General features: G+C 37.5%; 2 protein-coding genes across 5 annotated transcripts in view; both read left to right on the top strand.

Moving 5' to 3' along the window:
• TOPAZ1 (testis and ovary specific TOPAZ 1) overlaps positions 1 to 12,895 on the top strand; it is a 53,280-nt gene extending 40,385 nt beyond the window's left edge. For both annotated transcript variants that reach the window (XM_072940787.1, XM_072940788.1), the window contains exons 17-20: positions 2,759 to 2,923; positions 4,713 to 4,916; positions 9,473 to 9,656; positions 12,594 to 12,895. In XM_072940787.1, coding sequence (XP_072796888.1) covers positions 2,759 to 2,923; positions 4,713 to 4,916; positions 9,473 to 9,656; positions 12,594 to 12,813 — 773 coding nt within the window. In that variant the 3' untranslated portion in view covers positions 12,814 to 12,895. The remainder of the gene's footprint in view (positions 1 to 2,758; positions 2,924 to 4,712; positions 4,917 to 9,472; positions 9,657 to 12,593) is intronic.
• Positions 12,896 to 15,029: 2,134 nt separating this feature from the next.
• The window catches only part of TCAIM (T cell activation inhibitor, mitochondrial), a 41,435-nt gene continuing 32,999 nt past the window's right edge, over positions 15,030 to 23,465 (top strand). The window contains exons 1-2 of one of the 3 annotated variants that reach the window (XM_072941091.1): positions 15,347 to 15,365; positions 20,332 to 20,432. Coding sequence is in view for 1 of the 3 variants with exons in the window: in XM_006200698.4 (XP_006200760.3) it covers positions 15,260 to 15,365 (106 nt within the window). In the remaining 2 variants the exon portion in view is untranslated. Of the gene's footprint in view, positions 15,366 to 20,331; positions 20,433 to 21,225; positions 21,674 to 23,465 lie in introns of those variants that run through there. The other 2 variants (XM_006200698.4, XM_072941092.1) reach the window with 2 other exon arrangements.

Raw genomic sequence — 23,465 nt, forward strand, 5'->3', positions numbered from 1 at the left:
TAGCAGAAGCTACTTAGTTTGGTATGAGGTAAATGAAAACGTAGATGGCACAGTAATTGCACAGCATCTAATGGTAGCTTTGGCTACGTGCACCATCAAGCAAATTTTATTTGGTAAAATGGGATCTATAAGACTGAAGAAATCTCAAGAATAACAGAGTTTTGGTGAAAGACTGAATAAATGCATGAGTAAATAAAATAGAAATCCTTTACACTAACACTCAAGACTAGCATGCATACATATTCATATATATGTATATAAAACACCTATATTAGTTCACTGCTGAGAGTTTATGGAATACAGAGGTTCTGATTGGACTTCGTGATCAACAGCTTGTTGGAAAAGGTTTTCTTCAACTTAAACATAGCCAGTGAGGTTTCCTAAGAGAGGAAGAACAACCAAATAGAAAGATAAAATACAAAATAGTAATAGAAAATACAAACTAGAATGTATATAGAAATAGGAGGTAGAAAACTGCAAGCCGGAGCTCACCAGCTCTGTGAGAAAGACGAGATGCAGCAAGAAATTAAAAGGGTAAAAATCATTGGTAGAAGTGGGCTTGGTGATCTTCTGCCTTCAAAGTTTCTGGCAAAACCAGTCTTTCTGAAAGTAGAGGCTGGGGAGAGTTTGTGGTAGGGGCGAGGAGTGGCCTATGGAGACTTACAGTTTTTACAATTTTGATGCTTCAGTTTTGAGATTATCTTTTAAGATTCTGTCAGTTATAAACGCAAGATTTCCTTTTGCAGTGACCACGTCAATTGAAAGTCATTTCCATAAGTAGAATTTTATTTCTTCCCAAAAAAGACCCACAGAAGTATGTTAAATTGTCCCCAGAATTTTTTTGTTCTTTAAAGGGTTCTGCAGTGAACAGGCCATTCTCAGGAAAGCAAATACAACTGCCTTGTAATAAGTGAGAGCAATACTCAACTTGTATTAAGATGTAAAAACATTAAAATCCTAAACACCTGTCAGACCAGCAAAGGTTAAAGGTGTGTGATATGCCATTTGTGAGGGTAGAAAGAAACAAGCCTTCACATATGTTGTCTTTTTGATAAAATATCTGTCAAAATTTAGTAATGCTAATTTCCTTTAATCTATTAACTCCATTTTTAGGAATTTTTCCTACAAACACATTTACATCTGTATACAAACGTATGCACTGTAAGTTATCTGGAATCTTTTTTTAAGCGTCAACAGTGATAACAAAGAATTCAAGATAACTTAAATGTCCATTAAGGATGTACCAGTTACTGAAACTATGTGATAGCCATATGATGGAATGGAATGAGGGACATCTGCAGGTACTCATTGGAATGCTCTCCAGGATCTTTTACCAAGTAAAAAAAGGGATGTGCTGAACAGCGTACACAGATGCTACCATTGGTATAAAAAAAAAAACGAATACATACATATAATCTTTATACTTTTGAAATATTTGTATGCACAAGAAACTAGTAATAGTGGGTGCTTCTGGGAAGAGGAATTGAGTGCTTGGAGGGCAGGAATGAGAGGCACGTTACCTTTTCACATATTTTTCTATACTTTTTCCTTTTAAAAACATATGCCTTTATTACCTATTAAACTTTTTTAAAATGAAGTTTGAGAAATGTAGAATATTTTACACATTTCTTATTTAGTGGGTGGCAGACTTCACGGTGAGAAGAAATCAATTGTTTTAGCTTTTCACATTTTCACTTAGCCATTTTAAACTCTTTCTCAGCACTGATACCTTGCACCCTGGCAGATAAGGAGCAGATTCCTACCTTGCTTTTTCCCCTTACCAGCATTAAAAACAAACAAACAAAGAAAAAAAATCCTTAAAACCATAATTTTATAGTCAAGATTTGGAGGCTGAAAAAAAGTGTCTTAATGTTCTAGAATACAAATTTTGTTTTAAAAATGCTATGTTATTTATTGAGAAATTGCCCTTGAATTTTAAAATAACTTGTTACCTTTATAGAGGTAGTACATAGTCATTATAGAGACATAAGAAGAGATGAATAAGCAAAGATGGTGGTAAAAAGTCCGTATCAAGCCACCTGGAAATGAGTGTGTAAATTAAATGGATACATTTGTTACTGACCACTTTAGTGATGCTCTGCAGACTCCTTAGTGCCTTGCATTTTCTTCAGGCAGCTGTCTTCCTGTGGACATCTTTCTGTGAAAGGGAGTATTTCTCTACAACATAACTTAATGGGCTGCATGGTTTTCCTTCTTATGAGTAAATATAGATAAACATAGAGACAGATCCATGAGTCCCCTTTTCTTGAACTAGCTGGTTTTTAAGTTTCTATGAACAATAATCCCTGCTAAACGTCCGTGCTAAATCTTTATTATGTCCTTAGGATAAATTCTGATGAAATTACTGGATTAAAGGACAGTTTAAAGCTTTTTGGTAAATGTTGCCAGATTTGCTCCTGTTGCCATCCAGATTTGCAGCAAGTTATTTTGAGTTTTTTAGAAAGCCTCCTTTTGTGAGAAAATCCTTAGAGAACTGTTGCATAAGGATCTTCTATACAGACACTGTCCTATTAGGGACCACAGGTGCATATAAACTGTCCTGATGTTAGTGCCCAATAGTACAGTTTTTAGTTACCAGACAGACAGTGCGCTTCAGTTTAGGCAAACCCTAATCGGCTGTTCAGTACATTCCATTCTGGGTCTTGCCATTTTCTCCAAAAGATATTTTAAAACATTAGTTATTATTATACTGTTTAGTGTAATGTTCATGGTGTTTTTACTTTTTTCTTTTTGTAAGAGTCAGAGTGGATCATCAGTACACCGCTGTGGCCTTGCGATAGACTGGATGTGCTCAATCGGCATAATCTGCTCTGTACAATTGCACATGAAATCTTAGCAAAGAGCCTTTACAGACAGACATTTGAAGTCTTACAAAATCTACCAGGTTTTCAAAATTCTGAAGGTATGTTTTTTGAAAGTCTAGCTTAATTATCTCTGGCCCAACTGGTGTTTAACTGTTAATAAGAAACAGTTCTCCACCTGTTTTGGTTGAGTTTTATATCCCAGCACATATTTTTAATGATGTTGTTTTTTGTAAAATGTGTTCTCTGCAAATTGAATATGCTTTCCTGATGGTTTGAAAAAAATCAGATGCTTATCTTTGGATTGTCAGCAGTTCCTAAAAGGAGCATTTCCTGAATCCCCTTTTCCTACCTCTGTCAAGTCATGAGCAAACAATATGTTAAGTGCCCCCAGCAAGCGTCATACCTTAAAAGAATTCACTGCATTGGAAACATTAAGAATACTTTTTCTTGTATCACTTAACAAATATAGAACTTATTTTCCATTGCCTTGGAACATAGGAAAACATGGAGGAAATGGAGGAAATGAAGCAGACGACAAGTTCAGAGAAAGAGAATACCACTGTGGGCAGTGGCAGGTAGTGCCCTTGAGTGCTTGCAAGTCACACGCAGGCAGCAAGAGAGAGTCCGTGTTGAGGGAAGCGGCAGAAGCTCTGGGTCAGGAATGAGCTGAGGGATGGGTCAGAGTCATGGGTTAATGTTTAATGAAAATGAAAACGTTAACGTGAAGTCCTCCCCTCAGTGCTTTATCAGTGTCCATTTTCCCATTTATTCCACTGGCATATTGCAATTAGTGTTCTTAACTGTTTCTCCCTCTAGACAATAAACTCCTTAAAGGCAGTGATATTTTCTTTATCTTGGTATCCCTCGTACAATGGCTGTTGTAGAACAGGCTTTTGATAATTATGTTATAATGAAACAAAGTAATAATAGTGAGATTGAGCAGATGGTTGTGCCGGACTTTGGAAGATCCTGAATGGCAGACTAAACAGACCTTCTCTATGTGTAGTAAGGGGTCGCTAGAGTTTTGGGGACAGGGAGTGATGTAATCAAGTTGGTGTTTTAGGAAAGTTCCCTGGTGGTAATGTTTAGAAAGAGACTAAAAGTAAGGAGATAAATTTCCTAATTAGGCCTAGATCACTAAAAATCCTAAAGTGGTAAAGACCTGGAGTCTAGGCACTAACCCACCTCACTGGTTCTAGGTGGTAAAAGAGTTGGAAGTCTCCAAGGGGGCTTCACTGTCTTCGAAGTAAAGAGCAGAAAGGAGTAGACATACACAGTAAAGGAGGTTTTTTTAAATTTTTTAAATATTTTTGGGGGAAGCAATTAGGTTTATTTTCAAGTTAATTTATAATTAGGTTTATTTTTAATTTTACTTATTTATTTTTGGTGGAGGAACCATGGATTGAACCCAGGGCCTTATGCTTGCTAAGCATGGTCTCTACCACTGAGCTGTACCCTCCCCACTGAGTTTTTTTTTTTAATTTGAGAGTGAATATTTATGAGGGGATGATTTATTTTAGTCATTGGAAGGAGACGTCTGAGATATGCACTGTAGACAGAATGCAAACAGAACTGTGCAGTCATTCATCAGAGACCCTGCACATGCAGTCACCTTGTGAGGACCATGGACAGAGGTGTTAATGCAGCCTCTGAATTCACATTCCCTTCACATTCTCCATTACACAGTAAATGAACGGTTTTACTTCTGTTGAGTGCTTTTTTTGTTAACTTAGACAACATGTAAGATGACTGCATTTTAGTGACTATGACTCCTGTAGTGGGTAGGAAGGAGCCAAGGAGACCAGAGGGGAAAGGAGAAGCATAAGAGGGAAGTTTAAGAGATGAAGACACATCAGCTTCATTATGTCAATTATTTTTTCTTTTCAGAAACTGTGGAGGTCTCACAGTATAGTCTTCTTTTTAATAAACTTCTGGACGCCTGTATAGAAAGCAACAGCCTTGGCTTGTCATCCTCCGTAGCAGAGTTTATGATTTCAAAGAGCATCCCTGTTGATTTTTCCTTTCTTAGAAGATTGATTACTTCTTTAGGAAGGAGTAGTTTATGGCTCAAAGCCAGAACCCACTATAAAAGTAAGTTACATTTTAAAAATTAAAATTTGATATATTGGTTTTTAATTTAATTTTCTAAACCTAAATCCATGTATGATATTTACAGTGAGGCACTGAATATATAAAAAGAGCAGTTGATACACATTCAAAGACAGTGGTCTAAACAGATCTGTACTCTTTTGAAACCTGTTACTAATTACTATATCTTGTTTCTAATTACTGTATCTTTTATTTCTCTGTGTATTAACATGTCCACTGGATGATGTGAAAAGGAAATAAATGACACAACTTGAACCAATTTGGTATATTTCATAAACAGATAGGAGTTAAACAATTGGTAGAATGAAGTTCAAGAAGTAATCACACGTCTATCGCTGATCTTTATGGTAGAATATTTTATAACAGGCCGCAGGAGGTACAGAGGCTGCCGTTACAATGCAGCATGACACATAACAGTTTTTCATGTGGCTCCTAGTCATAGAACTTTGTTAATCTGTTTACAATTGTTCCTCTCTAATAAGTAAGCTTAGAAAACTAACGCTTTATCTAGTCCCAGCCTCTTCACAGGTATTTCAATTAGAACACAATTTTGTGTAAAATCTAGATCTAGAAAGGAGTTCTTTTCTGCCTTCAGGCAGTAATTTGTCTTAAATTTTCCTTTTTACCACTGTCATCCACATAACAAACATTTGAGGACCTAGTGTGTGTCACCCCTGTGCCACCCCTACCGGCACCAACAAAAACCTCTCTCAGCTTGGAATTGTTTTTCACGTTGCCAGCTGTGATCAGTTTAGCAAGTGGTAACTTTTTTTCCCAATGAAATGAGAAAGAAAATATTAGCATGCATTACAAATAGTAAGGTTAAGTATTATTTGATAAAATTTTCACTTCAGTTACATATATTCATATATGTGTACTGGGTCATTATGTAAAATGTATTTCTTATTGTAGATTACAATCAAATTTCGAAAGCAGAATTTTTTTTAAGATGATCAGAAATTTTGAGGAAAGGTAGAATAGTTTGTTCATAACACTTCATTTCACTTTTGTGGTTATGTTTCAACTCCTTATACTATTTCCTTGAAGACTGCTAGGAATTACACTGCAAAGTATATAGGTAGTATTTGGTGTAACTTCATGATTTTAGTTTTTAGAATTGATGTTAATGAGGTCATTTTTTTTCAAATGTGCAGTTTGGGGGAAGTGCCATCGGAAAGCATTTGTATGCCACAGAAACAAGTATTAACTTGGAAACATTTAAGTGAGATTTCTATGAATCTTTCTGTTTTTTTAGTTGGAAATAAAATTTTGTATTAAAACAGCTAAACTTAATCATTTAAAAATTTGTATTAGCAGCTTTATTGATATATAATTCAAATATGAAGTTCACCCATTTAACATGTACAATTCAATGGCTTTTAGTGTATTTACAAAGTTGTGCAACCATCACCACAGTCAATCTTGGAACATTTTCATCAGGCCAAAAAGAAACCCCATGTGCATTAATAGTCACTCCCTATTCCTCCAAATTCTTCCAGCCCTAATGATAATTTATTTTTTTAAATTTTTTTTTTTTTAGTGTGTGTTAAAGCAGTTAATGCCTGGGTACAATTCAGTACCTTTCTTATTAGCATTCTTCCTTTTATCTAAACACACCTGTGCCTAATTTTATGTGCAGTAAAACTTCTGGGACTTACGCAAGTAAGGTTATAGGGTAAAGAGTGTTTTTGTTTTTATTTAATGTACCTGAGTTATAAAATGAAATGAGTAATTCATAGTCACTGATCAGTCTTCAAAACATCTCATTTCCTGAGAGTGTTGACGTTAAAGTATCAGTGGAACTCTCTTTGATTTATCTTCACACATAGCTTACCACAAGCTAGAAAAGATTTTCAGTGCCTCATGATTACATCTAGAGCTACATACTTAATTCTGAGCTTATGGCTAATTCTTCTTCTAAGGCACTTATGTTACGGCTGTGGTGCCAGTGCCTTTGTTTTGCTTTAAAAAAAATATGTTTACAGCTTTATTAACATAATTTCGCATACTATAAAACGTATGCATGTAAAATGCACAGTGCATTCATTTTTATATTCAGACTTGTGCAGCAATCACCACAGTCTAATTTTAGAACATCTTTAACACCTCCAAAAAAAGAAATCCGAAACACATTTGCATTCATTCCCCATTCCATGTATGTTCCCCACCCGACCCAGCCCTAGGCAACAATTCATGTCTCCATCTCTATGGATTTACCTGTTCTGGGCATTTCACATGAATAGAATCATTCAATATGTATTTTTTTGTGACTGGCTTCTTACACTTAGCATAATGTTTTCAAGGTTCATTCATATTGTAGCCTGCATCAATATCTCTTTCCATTTTATTGCTGAATAATACCCTATTGTATGGAATTTGTTTATCTGTCCATCAGTGATGGACGTTTGCATTATTTCCACTTTTTGGCTATTAAGAGTAACACTGCTCTAAACATTCACATACAAGTTTTCATTTCTCCTGGGAGCAGAATTGCTGGCTCATATGGTAAATCTGTGTTTAGCATTTTGAGGAACTGCCAAACTGTTTTCCAAAGAAGCTGTGCTGTTTTACATTTATATTGCCACTGGCCATGCATGGGACTTCCAGTTTCTTCACATCCTCACCAGCACTTGTTACTAGGTTTTTATTTTAGCCTTCCTAGTAGATGTATAGTGGTGCTTCACTGAGGCTGTGATTTGTATGTTCCTAAGACAAATGATGTTGAGCATCTTTTCATGTAGTTATTGGCCATTTGTATATCTTTGTGGAGAAATGTGTGTTAGATCCTTCACCCATTTTTTTCTTTGTATTATTTTAAATTGAGGAGTGTTTTGTTTTTTCTTGCTGAGTGTGCAAGTGGAGGGGTACTTATCAGTACACTTATGATATGCATATACATAAATACACACACACACACTTCAGATATAAGTCCCATGTCAGATATATAAATTCATGGGGTTTTTTCTATTCCATGAGTTGTCTTTCACTTTCCTGATGCCTTTGCTTTTGTCCCCAAACTAATCAGAAGGAAATTGTCCAGGGACAGCAGAGTTGCCTTCCTGAAGCTCCTAATTTGCTACCTAATCCTAAAAATATTGCTTTTCTCTTGGAGCTAAAAAGTCAGGAAGGGGAGATGTTAGTGTTTCTATTACTTTCTGCCCCTAAAGCCAAATGGAGTATTTTTCTTTTCATGTCTGATTTTAGGGGAAAAAGTAATGTGAGTAAATTTCTACTCAGTTTATTGGCTTTGGTTTTCCTCTTCTGCTCAGAAAAGTAAAACAGAAATGCACGTAAATTATATCTACTGATAGCTCGGAGAGTTAACAAGTCAGTGATTGGTTGGTCCTGGCAGTGGTCTAGGGAGATGGGACTACCTAGAGGTTAGGGTTCCAAAATCTGGAGTCAGAAGGCCAGGGTGCTTACATACAGCCCCCCCCCCCATCTATAATATGGGCATTGTTGTGCCTAATTTCAAAGTTGGTGAATTGTCAAGTTAAAATTAGATAAAACCTATATGTACCTGGCGAATAGTAGGTCCTCAAAGATTAGTCATCATCATCCACAGTAGAAAGATTTCTTGAAGAAACTTATCTTAATAAAACATTTTAAGCAAATTTTACACACAGATTTAAATTGGTTTCAGTAAGATATAACAATGTAACATTGCCCATATACAATTTGGATGTCCCGGGACTTATGTATAGAAGATTTCCCTATGTATCACTTGTAATAAGCACATAAACATTTTTAAAGAGTTTAAATCTCTTCTTTAGGAAAGGGAAAATTTCAGAACATGAATTGGTGAACAACACATTGAGTGCCTACACGATGGAAATGTATTTTATTCATTTTTGTATCGCATGTTTAGCACACTGCCAGCGTGTAGTAGGAACAGCACACATTTATTGCACAAGCTGTAACAGCACTATAAATAAGCGTGCTCAAAAATACTGTAAATCTATGTGATACAAAGTAAAATCTTCAAATTATATTTTCTATTTTCTCTCTACATTTTGGATTCATAATTCTTTTTTTTTACATTTTCATTGAATTATAGTCATTTTACAATGTTGTTTCAAATTCCAGTGTAGAGCACAATTTTTCAGTTATACATGATGGATTCATAATTCAAGATAGGGAGTTATTATAAGTATATATATATAGTTGCTATTAGACCCCGGTCCCTCTAAAACAACACCCGAGTAGCTATTTCTGATTTTTTAGTTATTCTGAAATTATGTTGTGTTGACTGTGGCTTGAAATAAGTGGGAAGTTGCTCCAATGAGGCTCAAAAGTAATTTTTCAGAGGGCTTTTTTAAATTTCTCATTTCATATTTAATGTTTCAAAAACATTTTACATAGGATGATTTCACATGTACTAGGATAAGCTCACTACCATATAATTTGTGCAATAAATCTGCTTCTAATGTGAAGAATTATTCTGTAATAAAAGTAATTATCATCTCTAGATATCTTGGAAACCTGGGTTTTCACCTGTTGGGGTTTTAGTAAAGTCTGATCTGTTACTTGATTTTCAGGTGCTCTTTCATTGGGTTGTTACCCACCGTTGGAGGGAAATTTATACCGAAAAGTTCTACTGATTCCTTCCTATTTGTCTGAGATCGAAATGCTTTTAGCTGTTGAAATCTTCCTGGTATCTAACGCTAGTAGTATTCAGAGTCCTGGAACTTCTACACAGATGCTGCAGATAGTTTTAAAAAGGTTGGTTGAAATAACTTTTAACTGCATCCTGAAAGCAGACTGTGGCTCCCTTCACCTGCCCTAGGATGTAAATGTTTTATTTATGTGTATATATAAACATATGTAAAGCATTTATATATTTATATACTTGTGCATGTATAGTATTGACAAACTTTGGTAACATTTATATTGAGAAAGGATTTGACCTATTTGAGACTTAAAACCGAACAAGTTAGTACCTTTCAAGAAATACTTCAACAACTTCAAAGATCTTGTTAGTTGGTCATAGAGACAGATCTTCTTTAGGTATGGATCTTTCTTGTGTACTGATAGTTTTTATAGGAACCTAGAAGTTATTTATCTTTATGGTCATCACAGAAGATCTAAGAACCAGGTGTAAAAGGGAACTATATGATAATTTATTAGGTTCAGTCAAGAATCCTCTTGAAACTAAAGCCATCAGCCTAGTCTCAATATTTTAAAATGTTGTTATAAATGCATAAATATTATAACATAGCTCTTGGACCAGAGTGGCATCCCTTCAAATAATTTTATTCAAAGTCCAGAATTTAGGTTTACAACACTCCAATTTGTCAGCTTTATCCAGGAAACTTGTAATATGAGGATCTCATGGGGTTCCTATTTTAGAGTTTTTTGAACAGAGTTTTCTTCAGTTTACTGGTGGTACAGACCAGATCCTCAGACTGAATAGTCTGTTAGTTATCTGTTTCAGTTTTTGGATTATCCCAAAACTTTGTGGCTTAAAACAGCAAATATTATCTTAGTTTCTGTGGGTCAGGAATTTGGGGAGTATCTTATTAGCAGGATGGCTCTGGCTCAGTCTCTCATCATGTTGGAGTCAGGATGTGATCAGGACCTGAATCACCTACCTGACAGCTTCACTGGGGCCGGAGGATCCGTTTCCCAGCTGGCTTACTCACATGCCTGTTGGCAGGAAGCATCAGCTCCTCGCCACATGGGCCCCTCCATAGGTTTCTTAAGTGTCTTCATGACACGACAGCAAACTTCTCTCAGAGTGAGTGATCCAGGAGAGAAAGCAAGGAGGAAGCTGCAGTGCCTTTTAAGACCTGTATCAAGAACTCTGAAGGCTCTGAGATCTCACTGTATTTGGAGGCTACAGGTCAGCCTGCTACAGTTTCAAGGATCCTGGCATAAAATACAAGACTCCTGGGTTAGAGACAGGACTTTATTACCTATGGCACAGCAAGCAGCATGATTATCTGCATATTTGTATCTCTTCCTCTTGCTCCCAAGTCCCACAGATGAGCCAGGATGGATACCTGCACATGCAGTGGGTTCCGTTACCCAGGAGAGGAGTCCTGAACCTAGGAACCCAAGTCCTTTATAAAGGGATAATAAGCATGCCTGCCCCCCTGCTCTTCAGAAAATACTGTCTCCACCTTGTAAGGCTGTAAGCAAACCTGTCTTTTGCTGCAAAAGGAGAAACTCTTTGTCTTTCAAAGTTGTTCACTATATTAGACATTCTTGTAATCTGGAACAAGGGGTAGTCAGTGTATCTGCTCTCAAAACTTAAAGAAATGCAAGGGACCATGAAAAATTGGTATCTAACAACCTAGTGTCCTAAGTTGTACAGTGTCATTTCTGCTCTATTTTTGATAAACAAGTCATTCAGCCCAGCCCATACTGAAGGGGAGGAGAATTGGGAAATAATTTATTTTAGGTCCACTTTTTTTTTAACCCACTAAAATTAGCTTTTTTGTTAGAGCTCTTTTATGAGGGCTTCCTCTTCACCACTGTGCCCCCCAGTGGCATGACGCATTTGGGCTCCTATCGCCTCTAGAGGATTTGGTTTTCTCATAGCTTTCCATTCCCCACACATGTGCAGTCTCTTTATTCAGTATTGAATTTGTGATGCTAATACCTAACAGTGGCATGCCTGGATCTTTGGTTTTGTCCAAACCAATGTTGTTTTCTCTATTATTATTATCATACTGAGCCCTGCCTTTACCTCTGAGAGAGTTTTATTCATCACTAGACTTTCAAAAACTGCATGTAGTTGGCATATGCCCAGTCCACCAGAGTTCAGGCACTGATTCCTAAGCCAGAGTGTACTAGGAGGTGCCTGACCAGTCTTTGCTCTTTTTGAGCACTGGTTCCTGTTCCAGGTGGAAGTCCTCACTCCCACCACTCTGTAGACCACACTGTGGTGCTAATGCGGGTAGGCTCATCCTCCAGCCTTCTCCTGGGCCCTCTGGGTACCAAGAGCAGGACACAGGAAACACCAAGAAAAAGCGATGCCTAATGAGGGCCACATCTCTATTTTAAATACTTCTATTCCCTGTCCTATAGGAAAATGGAGACTGGTAGAAAAGTTACTTTAAAAGTAAATTCTAGCACTTTAGTGAAATACTTTTAATTGGGACTGAAGAAAATAACTGAAAATTTAGTGAAGGCATATAGCTACAATTTCTATTACCAAATGTGAGCTACATATTAAGTATATGCTTATAATTTTAAAAAGCCATTTCAAGGTAAAATACATGAATGTTATTAACTTCAAATTTGATTAAATTTAATACTCTATGCATTATAATAAATAATTATACAATTATTAAACTTCAAAAATAGGTTATTAGCTGTATTGTAGATTATTGTTTCCATACTGCGGATTGTAGCCCATTTGTGTAGTGAAATTAGGTTAGGGGGTTGGAACCATTTAATTTTTTGAAAAATGAAACCGAATAGAAAATATAGTACATTGTCATAAAGGTAAGTCTTGTTCAGTTTTTATGTATGTGAGTGTATATAAAATGTCTTTTATAGTGTATTATAGTCAAACAACTTTGAGATCCACTGTTAGAATGTAGTAAAAAGACTGTCATAGCTTAGAACCAAAAAATGTAAATTACTTTCTTTTGAAGAAACTATATAGCTTCTTTTTCAAGATTCTGACTCTGTGAGGTGTTCACTTTGTAGATGTGAAGAAAACAAATCTCGGAGTCAGGATGATTATCAAGCTGCAGTGGAAAGATTAATCATGGCTGCTCGTATATCAGATCCAAAGCTTTTCATTAAGCACATGACTGTCAACGTTAATAAGGAACAGGTTTATAGTTTGGAACAATGTTCTGCCCTGAAGTGGCTGAAAGAGAATATGAAGTGGGCTGGAAAGGTTTGGCTTTTCAATAACCATTAGTTATTAAAGGCTTTTTTTTTTAAGTTCAAGTAATCATTGTTGAAAATAAAAGACAGTAAAAATAAAGACAGTTTTCACCGTATTCAGCTTGTGCTCTTTATTGATTTATAGTAAGTTAATTTTCAAACACTAAAGATTTTGATTGATGTATGCAATTTATAACAGTTTTATCCATACTGAAAATAATTTTTCGAATTACTTTTTGACTTTTCTTTAATTTAGGTAAACCTAAGTGTCATGAATCCTAATTTATTCTGAAATCCAAACAATGGAAAATCACAAACTAAGTATTGTGCAGCATTTAATAGAGGGAGACATAAAGCAGAAATATGCAAGCAGGTGTCTGGAGCTTTCAGAAAAACCTTTAGTGGTATGAGGTACATCTCAGGAACACTCAGTCCACTCTCTGAAGCATAGTCTACATTTGTATTCTAGAATAGTAAAATAAATTGGAAAATGACTCAAACACCAAAAGTCCAGAGTACCTTCTGAGTTAACCAAAATTTTTAAATTATTCTCTGAAGTTTTCCTTTAGTGTATCTTAGAATACTATAAGTATCTTGAAAATTTGTAATTTATGTATGTCACATTAGCTATGACTAAAGAACGTCTTTTAAACAAATATATCAGAACTTAAATATCCAAACAAGGATTGTTCCTTCCAACTTATTAGTTAAGCTCCTTTTCTGAAGCCATCTTCAAAATCTATAGCAGTCATTCTCTATGGTGGTCATCCTCAATCCTCTAAATTTGATACTTTAGATACTTTAAACCATAATTTAAAATCATTTAGAGAGAGTCTGAATAAGGTAAGAAAATAAGTGGTGACTAGGGGGACTGAAAGTATTTCTTAAAGGAGTTCCCAAAATAGGGTGTTGGCAGCATCATTGGAAAAATCTATAACCTCACAAAAATAAAAAAGTTAAAACCTAGCACTTAGCAAAATGCCTTACTATGATAAAATGTGGAATGAATAGTCTTGTGAAGGGGAGATGGGAAATGAAGCAGGAGACGTCAGGAAAGAGGCCTAGTTCTCTAGTATGAACAAACTGGGTGACTAACTGTCATTACTGAAATTCAGCATCTAGGAAATAAATTGAGTTTGGAGATTATTACCATGAGTTTAAGGTGCCTTTGAGGACAAGTGGAGAACAGTAAGTGGGCAATTATAAATCAGTCTTTTCGTAACTGAAACCCAAAGAAAAGAACTAAAGAAATAATGAGACCATTTAGATGCTGGTGGCAAGGACACATTTGAAAGGATGAAGATGCAAGAGATGATAAATTAAGCTTTTAGGAAAAATGGGTTTGGATGGAATGGATCACAAGTCGACCAGATTGTTTATAAGGAGAAGTGAAGAACCCTTGGGGCTGGAACGAGAGGAGGTTTTTTTTGTTTGTTTTCGGCTCAGTCAACAGTGCCAAAAGGTAGAAGAGGGAAAAGAGTGGTAACTATATTTGCCTATTTCTTCCGTGGCAGTTTGTGGGGGTAAACAAAAGCGAAATACCGCTATTAGTAAAAAAAAAAAAAAAAAAAAAAAAAAACCAAGCTGATGGTGGAGAATGCTTAAGGTTTCAAAGTATCCAGTTGTTAAAGGGGCCAAAGTCAAAAGGAAAATGCGAGCCGGAGAAAAGAAAAAAATTTAATTAGCTATATTTATGTAAAGAAAGCCAAAGGACAACCTTCAATAAGACCTTTAAAGTCTGAAGCTCTCAGCTCCGAAAGCTCGCGGGCTGATCTGTCAAGCCAGCCTCGTCCCTCCTCTGCACCCGGGGATGGGAGACCCGGGCCGGGCTGTAGAACGGGGCCCGCGCATGCGCGTGCCCTCCATCCCGACTCCCACCTCCCGGCTTCAGTGCGTGCCTGCTTGCCCTTCTTTCCCCGCCCTCCCCACAGACCCTCAGGCTAGGCCGGGCCACCTGCCGCCCAATCATCTTCCGACTCCCCCCTCCCCCCCCCAGCCTCGTCCTTCATATCCCGTAGAGCTCTTTCCCGTCTCCCAAAGCTTTCAGCGGAGTGCGCGTAGCCCCCTCCGGACAGGGAGGTAAGAAGGCGGAGTGGGGCCAGGGGCGCGGGGGGGCTTCTAAGCTGCGGGGAAGGCGGCGCGGTCACCCGGCACCAGCTGCTGACGTCAACCCGGGGCTGAGGGCCAGTAGGGTTTTAACTGGCTTCTCGCGTCGCGCGCAGGCGCCGCAGAGGAAGACCGGCACGCTTCAGCCAATGAGGGCACGGTCTGTGGCCGGGCCGAGGGCCTGGGCTTCTCTCGAGCGAGCCTCCGCGGCAGGCGCCGACGGCCGGGTGGAGCAGTGCGCCCCCAGCTGAGATTCCAGGGGTGGGGCTCAGGGAGCACAGCGGCAGGAGTCTGTCGTCAGGTGGGGCGAGAGCTGGCGGGAGCGCCCGGCCTGGCGGCGCGCCCTTGTTGGCTGCGCCGGAGCCTCGGTGCGCATGCGCCCTGCACGACCCTGCGGGAGGAGCAACCGTCCTTACTGCTGGCGTCTGGTGGGAGGTGGAACAGGTCAGAGAAGAGCGGCGCGCGGACCGTTGAAGGAATGTAAGTAGCAGGAGGAGGGGAGGGGGGTTCCGTTTGTGCCTTCGGGGCAGAAATGGGGGTCTTTGCGGGCAGGGCTCAGAGTCACCTTATCTCGTCGTGCTAAGTTTTGAACCAAGGCAATGCCAGGGACTGAAGTACCCGTATCGCATCTGTTGTAACTTATTTTGAAATGAGAGACCTAAGACAATTTAACGTTTTATTGTTTCCAACTATCATATTTCCCCGGTGCGGTAAGCCTTTGCCTTACCGTAGGAAATTGCTGTGATTCACATCTCATAGCAAAAGATTTAGAAAAGGAGGCTTAAAAACCTAGATACTTTGCTTTGCTATAACTTACTAATTTATCCAAAGGGCTTCCTGTTTTTGCGGGGGTTTTGCCTTTTTCTCTTACCTAAGAAGTATTAAACTGCAAAGCAGTGAAAATTTCCCTGCTTTTATCTCTCCTTGATAGAACAAACTACTTTTTAAAATCTTACAAGATAGTTGCTAAGAAAAGTCACAGTTTAAGTGAGAGCCGCCTGAGGCTATTAACTCTGTTAAAATAAGTTACTTTCAAATAAAAATTGTGCCAAATGGCCAAAGATCAGTACGAAGACCTCTGTTTGGCAAACATTGTTTCTATAAAAAGTAATTTAAACAGAAGTTTTTCTTAACCTACTCATAATTTGGCTTTTCCACCAATTTAGATATCTCTACCAAATTTGACTTGAAACTGCACAGATTTAGTGCCTTCCTTTATTTAACAGCACAGTTAAAATCAGAAATTTTCATTTTATGAAATAGAACGTAATTACACTATTAAGTGGATTACAGCAGCCATTTACAATGGTTTGTAAATGAACTGCATCCTTCCAACCCTCCATCCAGAGGATACCATCTCCTCGGAGAAACCTTCCAGAACCCAGCCGTTCTAAGTGTTATCAGCTGGGAGTTTCCCCTCACACTCTGCATGGCGAAGTCGTTTCACTTGCTGCAGTGTTTTATAATTGTCTGCTTTGTGTGTTCTTTCACTCCGGCTCTCTCTTCTAGTTTTTGATGTTTTTCTGTTCTCAGTACTTGCATAGAGCCTGGCACATAAATGCTTGGGTAAATGCCTGTTGATGAGTTGGGTGAGTTAAGGCCCCAGAGTTTCTCCCAGGTGTGGTTAAGACAGAGGAAACTTTTTAGTTATTTTGTAGTATGCCTGAGGCCTTTTCCTAATGGAAGGATAGTGGCTACCTTGAATACGGGCAAGAACCACTCATGTATGAATTTGAAGACCAGAATCTTGCAGTTGGCCTGGATGCCCCAGGCTTTGGGACTCTTTCTCACTAGCAAATGGGAGCCCCAGTTCTACTCTGAAGCAGTGGCTCTTCAATCTGCTGATAGTAATTTGATTTTCTGTGTAGCTGGTCCTGTAAGGAATTAAAAGAACCACAGATCTGAATCTTTTGGTCTTTTTAGCAATTATGTTTCTCATAGTAAATTTAAAAGTTGACATTGGTAATTATCAGTCAGGCCCCTTATCTTTCGTCTTCCCAGGTCCTGTTTATTTCTGGCCAAAGTGATAAAATTGGGTGCTTGGTCTTGTAAAGATGAGAACTAACCCAAGATCTGTGACACAGGAGAGGGCAAGCAGCTGTGCCTGCCCACCTTTAATCTTATTTACGCTTAGATTTTTTTTTTCGTCTTAAAAAATGGGTAAACCACACAGGAAACAAAGAACGAATTCAAGCAAAACTTAAAATCTTCATTTGACTTTTAGCATACAGTCGGGTATCTAAAGATCTTTTCCTAAAATTGTATTAAGCAAGTGTATTTAAAGAATTAAAGCTTAAAGGTTTCCTACCAGCTGCCTCAGTCCTATAACGTGATAGAATCAGGATTCCTTAAAGCAGTGGTTCTCAAGCTTGAGAACCACTTGCCCTAAAGAATGGTTCCTTCTCTTTCTTGCCTTCTTATCTCTTCTGCCTTTTCCAAAACTGAGTCTTGATCTGATCACATCTTCCCTGTTACTTAGTTGTCAGAGCCCTCTTTTAAAGGAGAGCTTATGGGAAATAACCAGTTTTTTCCAAGAATTTAAATAGGAAATGGTCATCCTAGAATAATAATTTATTTGAGTGTAGATCAGAATTATTAAATAAATGTCTTTCTTATTATGTATGTAGGCATTTTTCTATAGAAATACCACTGCTGGGTGAGAAGGAAGGGCTGTTGGCAAAAAGAAGTCATGTACCCTCTCCGACTGGACCTCCACCTCCCAGTTGAGAAACAGTGTCTTTAAAAAACCAATATTAATTCATAAAAAAGGCGGTTGCCACGGCACAATATGCTTTATTTTACCCACTTCGATTCTTTTCCATTTTGAAATGAGAAGTGCTACCACTGTGAAAGCTTAATGTTTTTATTATTAAGCAAGTGCTAACTTTCTTTGTCTTTGAATAATAAGCCGTATTTACTTGTTTAGGGGTAGATTCACTGTGTTAGCTAAAGTTTGTGAAATTAAATTGTTCATTTGTGCATTTTGACTTGTCTGTAGCCTTACAGTGTCTTTTTAAGACTTTCAGGCATTGATCCCTTATTGCAATAATTCTGAGTTTTCCTATCACAAAATTTGTTTTCAGGGAAAATGTTGCATTTAACTGTGTGCTCTGTCTATAGATGAGCCCTCATTAGAAGGGGGAAAAATTCTGCAGGTTTTTATACGCTCTGAGTTAAGTAACAACAGTAACCACTTTTACAAATTTTCTGTCAGATGTTGCTAAGTCACTTATGCACATTATTTTGCTTAAGTTTCACAAAAATCCTATGAGAGAAGTAGCACCTGCTTTCACATGATGTCCTCCTAGAAACGTGTACAAAAGTCTGATGCAGGATTCCATATCCAGAGAACTCAAAAATAATTATGTTTAAGATTACATTTCACCTTTTAGAAACAATCTTTAATGAATATTTCCAGCATTTTAAATCTGTCTTGCAGCATTTTTTTCTTAAATACACAGCCCAGATACCTTCAGTCTAATGAGCATCAGATAAAAGCCAACAATGATACGCATATTTATTGCTGTTTCATTTGTAGTAAATTTGTTAGTCCTTATTCTCAATATTAGGATTATCATTTTTCCTTTTTTTATAAAATCAAGACAAATTTCAATAAAATTCAGTAACTCAGTAGACATTTTCTACAGCAAAGACAAAGTTTCTGAGCAAACTACTCCTGTCCAGCTGACTATAGTATGGTGTTAGCCCCAAGTATTCTCTAAGTTAATGACAAATTTTATATTTCGATTTTAGGGCAGTGTGTGGTGATAGTACATATGACACAGGTATTTTTCCTGTGACATACATGCTGGAAATCTTGGCATTCTGCACACTAACTCTAGCCAAGGCTTTTGGAGGGAAAATACCATTCAAAACAAGACATGTGGAAATTTCTGGCTTTTTCATCTGCACTGGCAGCTTCCCAGATGGCTTGATGTGGGAAAATGCAGACACACTGGAAGCCACTAACCATCTGCTTCTTAAACCAAGGGAAAGAACTGCTAGGGGACTTTCAGGTGTTTTTTCTATTAAGGGTTTTATAATTGTAGAAAGCCCACCTCTGGTCATTTCCAATCATTAACATGCTGGGGAGAAACATGCATGTAACATCTCTCCCCTGCTTACCAACGACACACAAGTTAAGCTCATTGATACTAAAGAAACAAACTGCTCCTGGACCATCTGTCTTACTTACTAGATGAGGAAACAGACTCAGGAAGGTGAAGCAATTTGTCCTTGCTCACACAGCTAGGCACTGATGGAGTCAAGATTTGAATTCAGATCTTAGAGGCTCCAGCCTCCCTAACCATTATGCAGACTGCCTTCTCTGACAGTGTCGTGCTAAATCTGCCTTGAATTGGCCTACATCAACATGGTCCAGTAGAAATACAATGTGAGCCACAGATGCAATTTAAAGTTTTCTGGTTGTAAATTAAAGACAGTTAAAAGCTGGTTGTGTTTTGCTTTTTTTAAAAAAATAGCAAAAAGATCAAGTGAAATTAATTTTAATAAATTACCATTTTGACATCTAATCAGTTTAAAAAACTATTTATGTGATACTTTGCATTCTTTAAAATCCAGTAGGCACTTAAAACACATCTCAGTTCGTAGTAGTCACATGTGCTAGTAGCTACCTTACTAGAAAGCAAAGTGTAGATTCTCATTCTCTTTACTGCAGTGTGAACCATTTTTTAAAAAATAGCCTATTTACCAAAAAACGAGGCAGAAAAACACCTAACTCTTAATCTATAATAGCTTAACTTTTAAAAATTCTTTTATCTGGAGACCTTGATTTAACATTCGGACTTGTATTTGAGAACATTTTATTTTCTTTGGGAGAATCTCTTGTCACCCTCCCAAGTATTAATGTTCTTTATTAGTCATTGCTCAGTACTAAGTTTAATTATCCCTATGAATACAAAGCAACAGTGAATGAGTAATTTTTCTGGGCAAGTAAAGACCAGTACTTTGAACTACAAAACTTTTTGTTGTTGCTTTGATTATTTTTGATGGAAACACTTCTAAAACATGCTCTATAATTCTCTGCACAACATACTTTATGCTCAGTATTTGAAAGTCATTAAGGATAGATACCCTAATTTTTGCAACTTTGCTGTGAGTGACTCTTTGGAGACTAATTCTCAGGTAACTCAAGACAGGTCTTTTAAGTGGCTTTCTTGGCTCAATCAGCCTCTTACCAGTTCTTATTCATAAATGTTTAGCTATGTAAGCTCCTAAGCAGTATAACTTGGCTGCCTGCCTCTCAAATTCTTTGTGAATCAAATTTGAGGCAGTCAGTCTTTTCTCAGTTGATTTCAAAAAATGTTATTACTTTTTTAGTATACTTTAACTTTTAAACTTCCTAACACCTTTTATTTCAAATCAGTGATCATGAGTTTCTTTCCCCCATTTTGTTTGTTTTGATGCCTTGCTTTTGAAAATCCAGCACGGAGCATGACTGTTGGACAACCTACATTTGCACATCGGATGGAGACATTTTGATTTCATGAACTTCTAAGATATTGCTGCAACAGACCAATAAAACAGGTTACTTTGCTGATGTTGTAATCGTAGGCCTAAGTGCTTCCTTCATTGTTCAGTCCTTCTGACTTTTCAGGGCTGCTTTTAGGATCATTTTCTGCTGAGAAAAGGATTTTGGTTAGAGCTTGGCTGCATTTTTCTTTCATCTGTTTCCCACTTGTACTCTTGGGTGATCATGTGCCTCTTGAGTCTATTCCTCATTTCTTACCCACAGTTTTAGCTGATTTATTGGTATTTTTGCAATTAAGTGGCATAAATTTTCTTAATAATGTAAAAAAATGGAACGTCATTATGTGTAAGTAGGAAAAGCTATTTTCTTCTTGAGCTAGATTGCGACCACCATCAAGGACTGTCATTGGACACATTTCCCAGGGCTGGGGGCCTGTCTTAGATACTGAGTGAATGACACTCATCCCTGCTGGATTCATTTTTGTCATTTAATTTTGTGTGCTAGAAGCACTGATTTTTTTGTTGTTGTTAATTTTTAAGAACATACTCCACCTGTTCATTGTAAACAAACTAGGCAATAAGAAAAAAAGGGAAAGGACTTGCTACCTATCACCTAGAGAGAGCTAGGTCTGGACTGGGCAGAGTTGTGCTTCTCATCATTTCTTTGCAAGCTTCCAGCATTGTACCTGTGCCGTCTTACCTAAGTGCAGTGTTCACTTTGTGATGACCTTTGGTGAGATTTCAGTCCGTCACGGGCAGCGCTGAAACATTCATCAGAATGGTTCTTTCTTCCTCAGTGTGTCTCCATTTATTCTCAGAAATCTTCCAAATGGGAGGAGTATTTCTGTTGTCTGTGTTACAGAATAGCAAGGTGAATGGTTAAGTAAAAATCACCCTTTTAAACATTTAAATGAATGCCTGTAACACTGTGTATCCACAAGACTCTTGCCGCAGCAGTCAACCAGAAGATAAATACAACTATGCACTGTTGCTTAAAAATGCACTTTTTTTTAATAGGCTGTTCTTGATTTTTCTTTAAAATACATCTTCCTATCATTCTGTTAATGACAGTTATGCTCCATTGCATTACCTTGGTTCAGCTATATTAACTGCATTATGAAAACATTTTTTTAAAACATGTTTAATGCATAAAATTTGACAGAATAGGGCTTGAGCCCTTTGGTGGTTTTTCTCAATGAGTATACTACTCAGCAAGTCTGTGAGAATGGAGGCGTGGAGAAAGCTCAGAACTTCAGAAGCAGGGGGCAGGAAAGGACTTTTTACCTGGTGATTATTGTGTAAGTAATAAAAGGCTTTTCAAGACTTTTATAAGAGACTGCTCATAGGATTTTTTAAATCACTTGGTCAGTTGACGTTGGAGACTATAGTTTCATTGAAATTCTTGCTGAAGCTCAAAATTGTTGGAAAAGTCCATGTGATTCAAACCATGTTCCTTTTACCTACTTAACCTTTTTAAAAACTAGATTTATTTTTTAGAGCAGTTTTAGGTTCCCAGCAAAGTGAGCAAAATGCAGAGTTCCCGCATATCCCCTCCCTGCCACACACAACTCCCACCCCTTGTGGGGTACATGTGTTAAAATCAGAGAACCTACACTAACATCATTATCACCCCAAGGCCATAGTTGGCATTAGGATTGCCTCTTGGTCTTACACACCCCAAAGGTCTGGACACATGGACAGTGATGTGTTATCTACCATTGTAGTGACTCTGCCCTAAACATCCTCTGTGCTCCACCTCTTCATCCCTCTTCCCCTCCAAACCACTCATCTTTTTACTATCATCATAGTTTTGCCTTTTCTAGAATGTCATATAGTTGGGATCATACAGTATATAATCTTTCCAGATTGGCTTCTTTCACTTTTTTTTTAATATATAGTTTTATTGAATAGTCAGTTTACAATGTTGTGTCAGTTTCTGGTGTACAGCACAGTGCTTCAGTCATACATGCACATACATGTGTTTGTTTTCTTTTTTTCCTTTGCTTCTTTCACTTACTAATGTGCATTTACATGTCCTCCATGCCTCTTCATGGCTTTGAGGGCTCATGAAATAATACTAATAGCACTGAATAATATTCAGTTGTCTGGATGTACTATAGTTTATCTGTTTACCTGCTGAAGGATATCTTGGTTACTTCCAAGTTTTGGCAGTTATGAATGGAAGTCAACATCCGTGTGGAGGTTTGTGTGTAGACATAAGTTTTCAGTTCATTTGGGTAAATACTAAGGAGTGTGGTGGTTGGATCATATGGTAAGAGTACCTTTAGTTCTGTAAGAAAGCACCAGACTGTCTTCCATAGCGGCTGTACCATTTTTCGTTCTTACCAGCAATGAATGAGAGAGTTCCTGTTGCTCCACATCCTCACCAGCATTTGATGTTAGTGTTGTGTATTTTGGCCTTTCTAATAAGTGTATATTGATATCTCTTTGCTGTTTTAATTTGCATTTCCCTGCTGACATATGATGTGGAGTGTATTTTCACATGCTTATAATATGCCATCTGTATGTCATCTTTCATGAGGTGTGTTTGGTCTGTTTTTTAATCAGATTGTCCATTTTATTGTTGGGTTTTTTGCATTTTATTTTTTGTTTTTGTTTTTGTATGTTTTGGATAATCAGATTGTCCGTTTTATTGTTGGGTTTTTTGCATTTTATTTTTTGTTTTTGTTTTTGTTTTTGTTTTTGTATGTTTTGGATAGCATTCCTTTGTCAGGTATGTGTATCTTTTGCAAATATTTTCTCCCAGTCTGTAGTTTATCCTCTCATTTTCTCTACATTGTCTTTCCCAGAGCACAAGTTTTTAATTTTAATAAAATTCAGCCTATCAGTTCTTTCCTCCATGGATCGTGCCTTTAGTGTTGTATCTAGAGTCATTTGTCATACCTAAGATCATCAAGGTTTTCTCCTAGGTAATCTTTTAGGAATTTTATGGTTTTGTATTTTTCATTTAGGTCTTTGATCCATTTTGAGTTAGTTTTTGTGAAGGTCTGTGACTGGGTTAATAATTTTGCCTGTGGATGTCCAGTGGTTCCAGCACCATTGGTTGAAAAGATTATCGTTGCCCCATAC

This window comes from Vicugna pacos, chromosome 17 (genome assembly GCF_048564905.1).
Source record: "Vicugna pacos chromosome 17, VicPac4, whole genome shotgun sequence".
Classification (NCBI taxonomy): Eukaryota; Metazoa; Chordata; class Mammalia; order Artiodactyla; family Camelidae; genus Vicugna; species Vicugna pacos.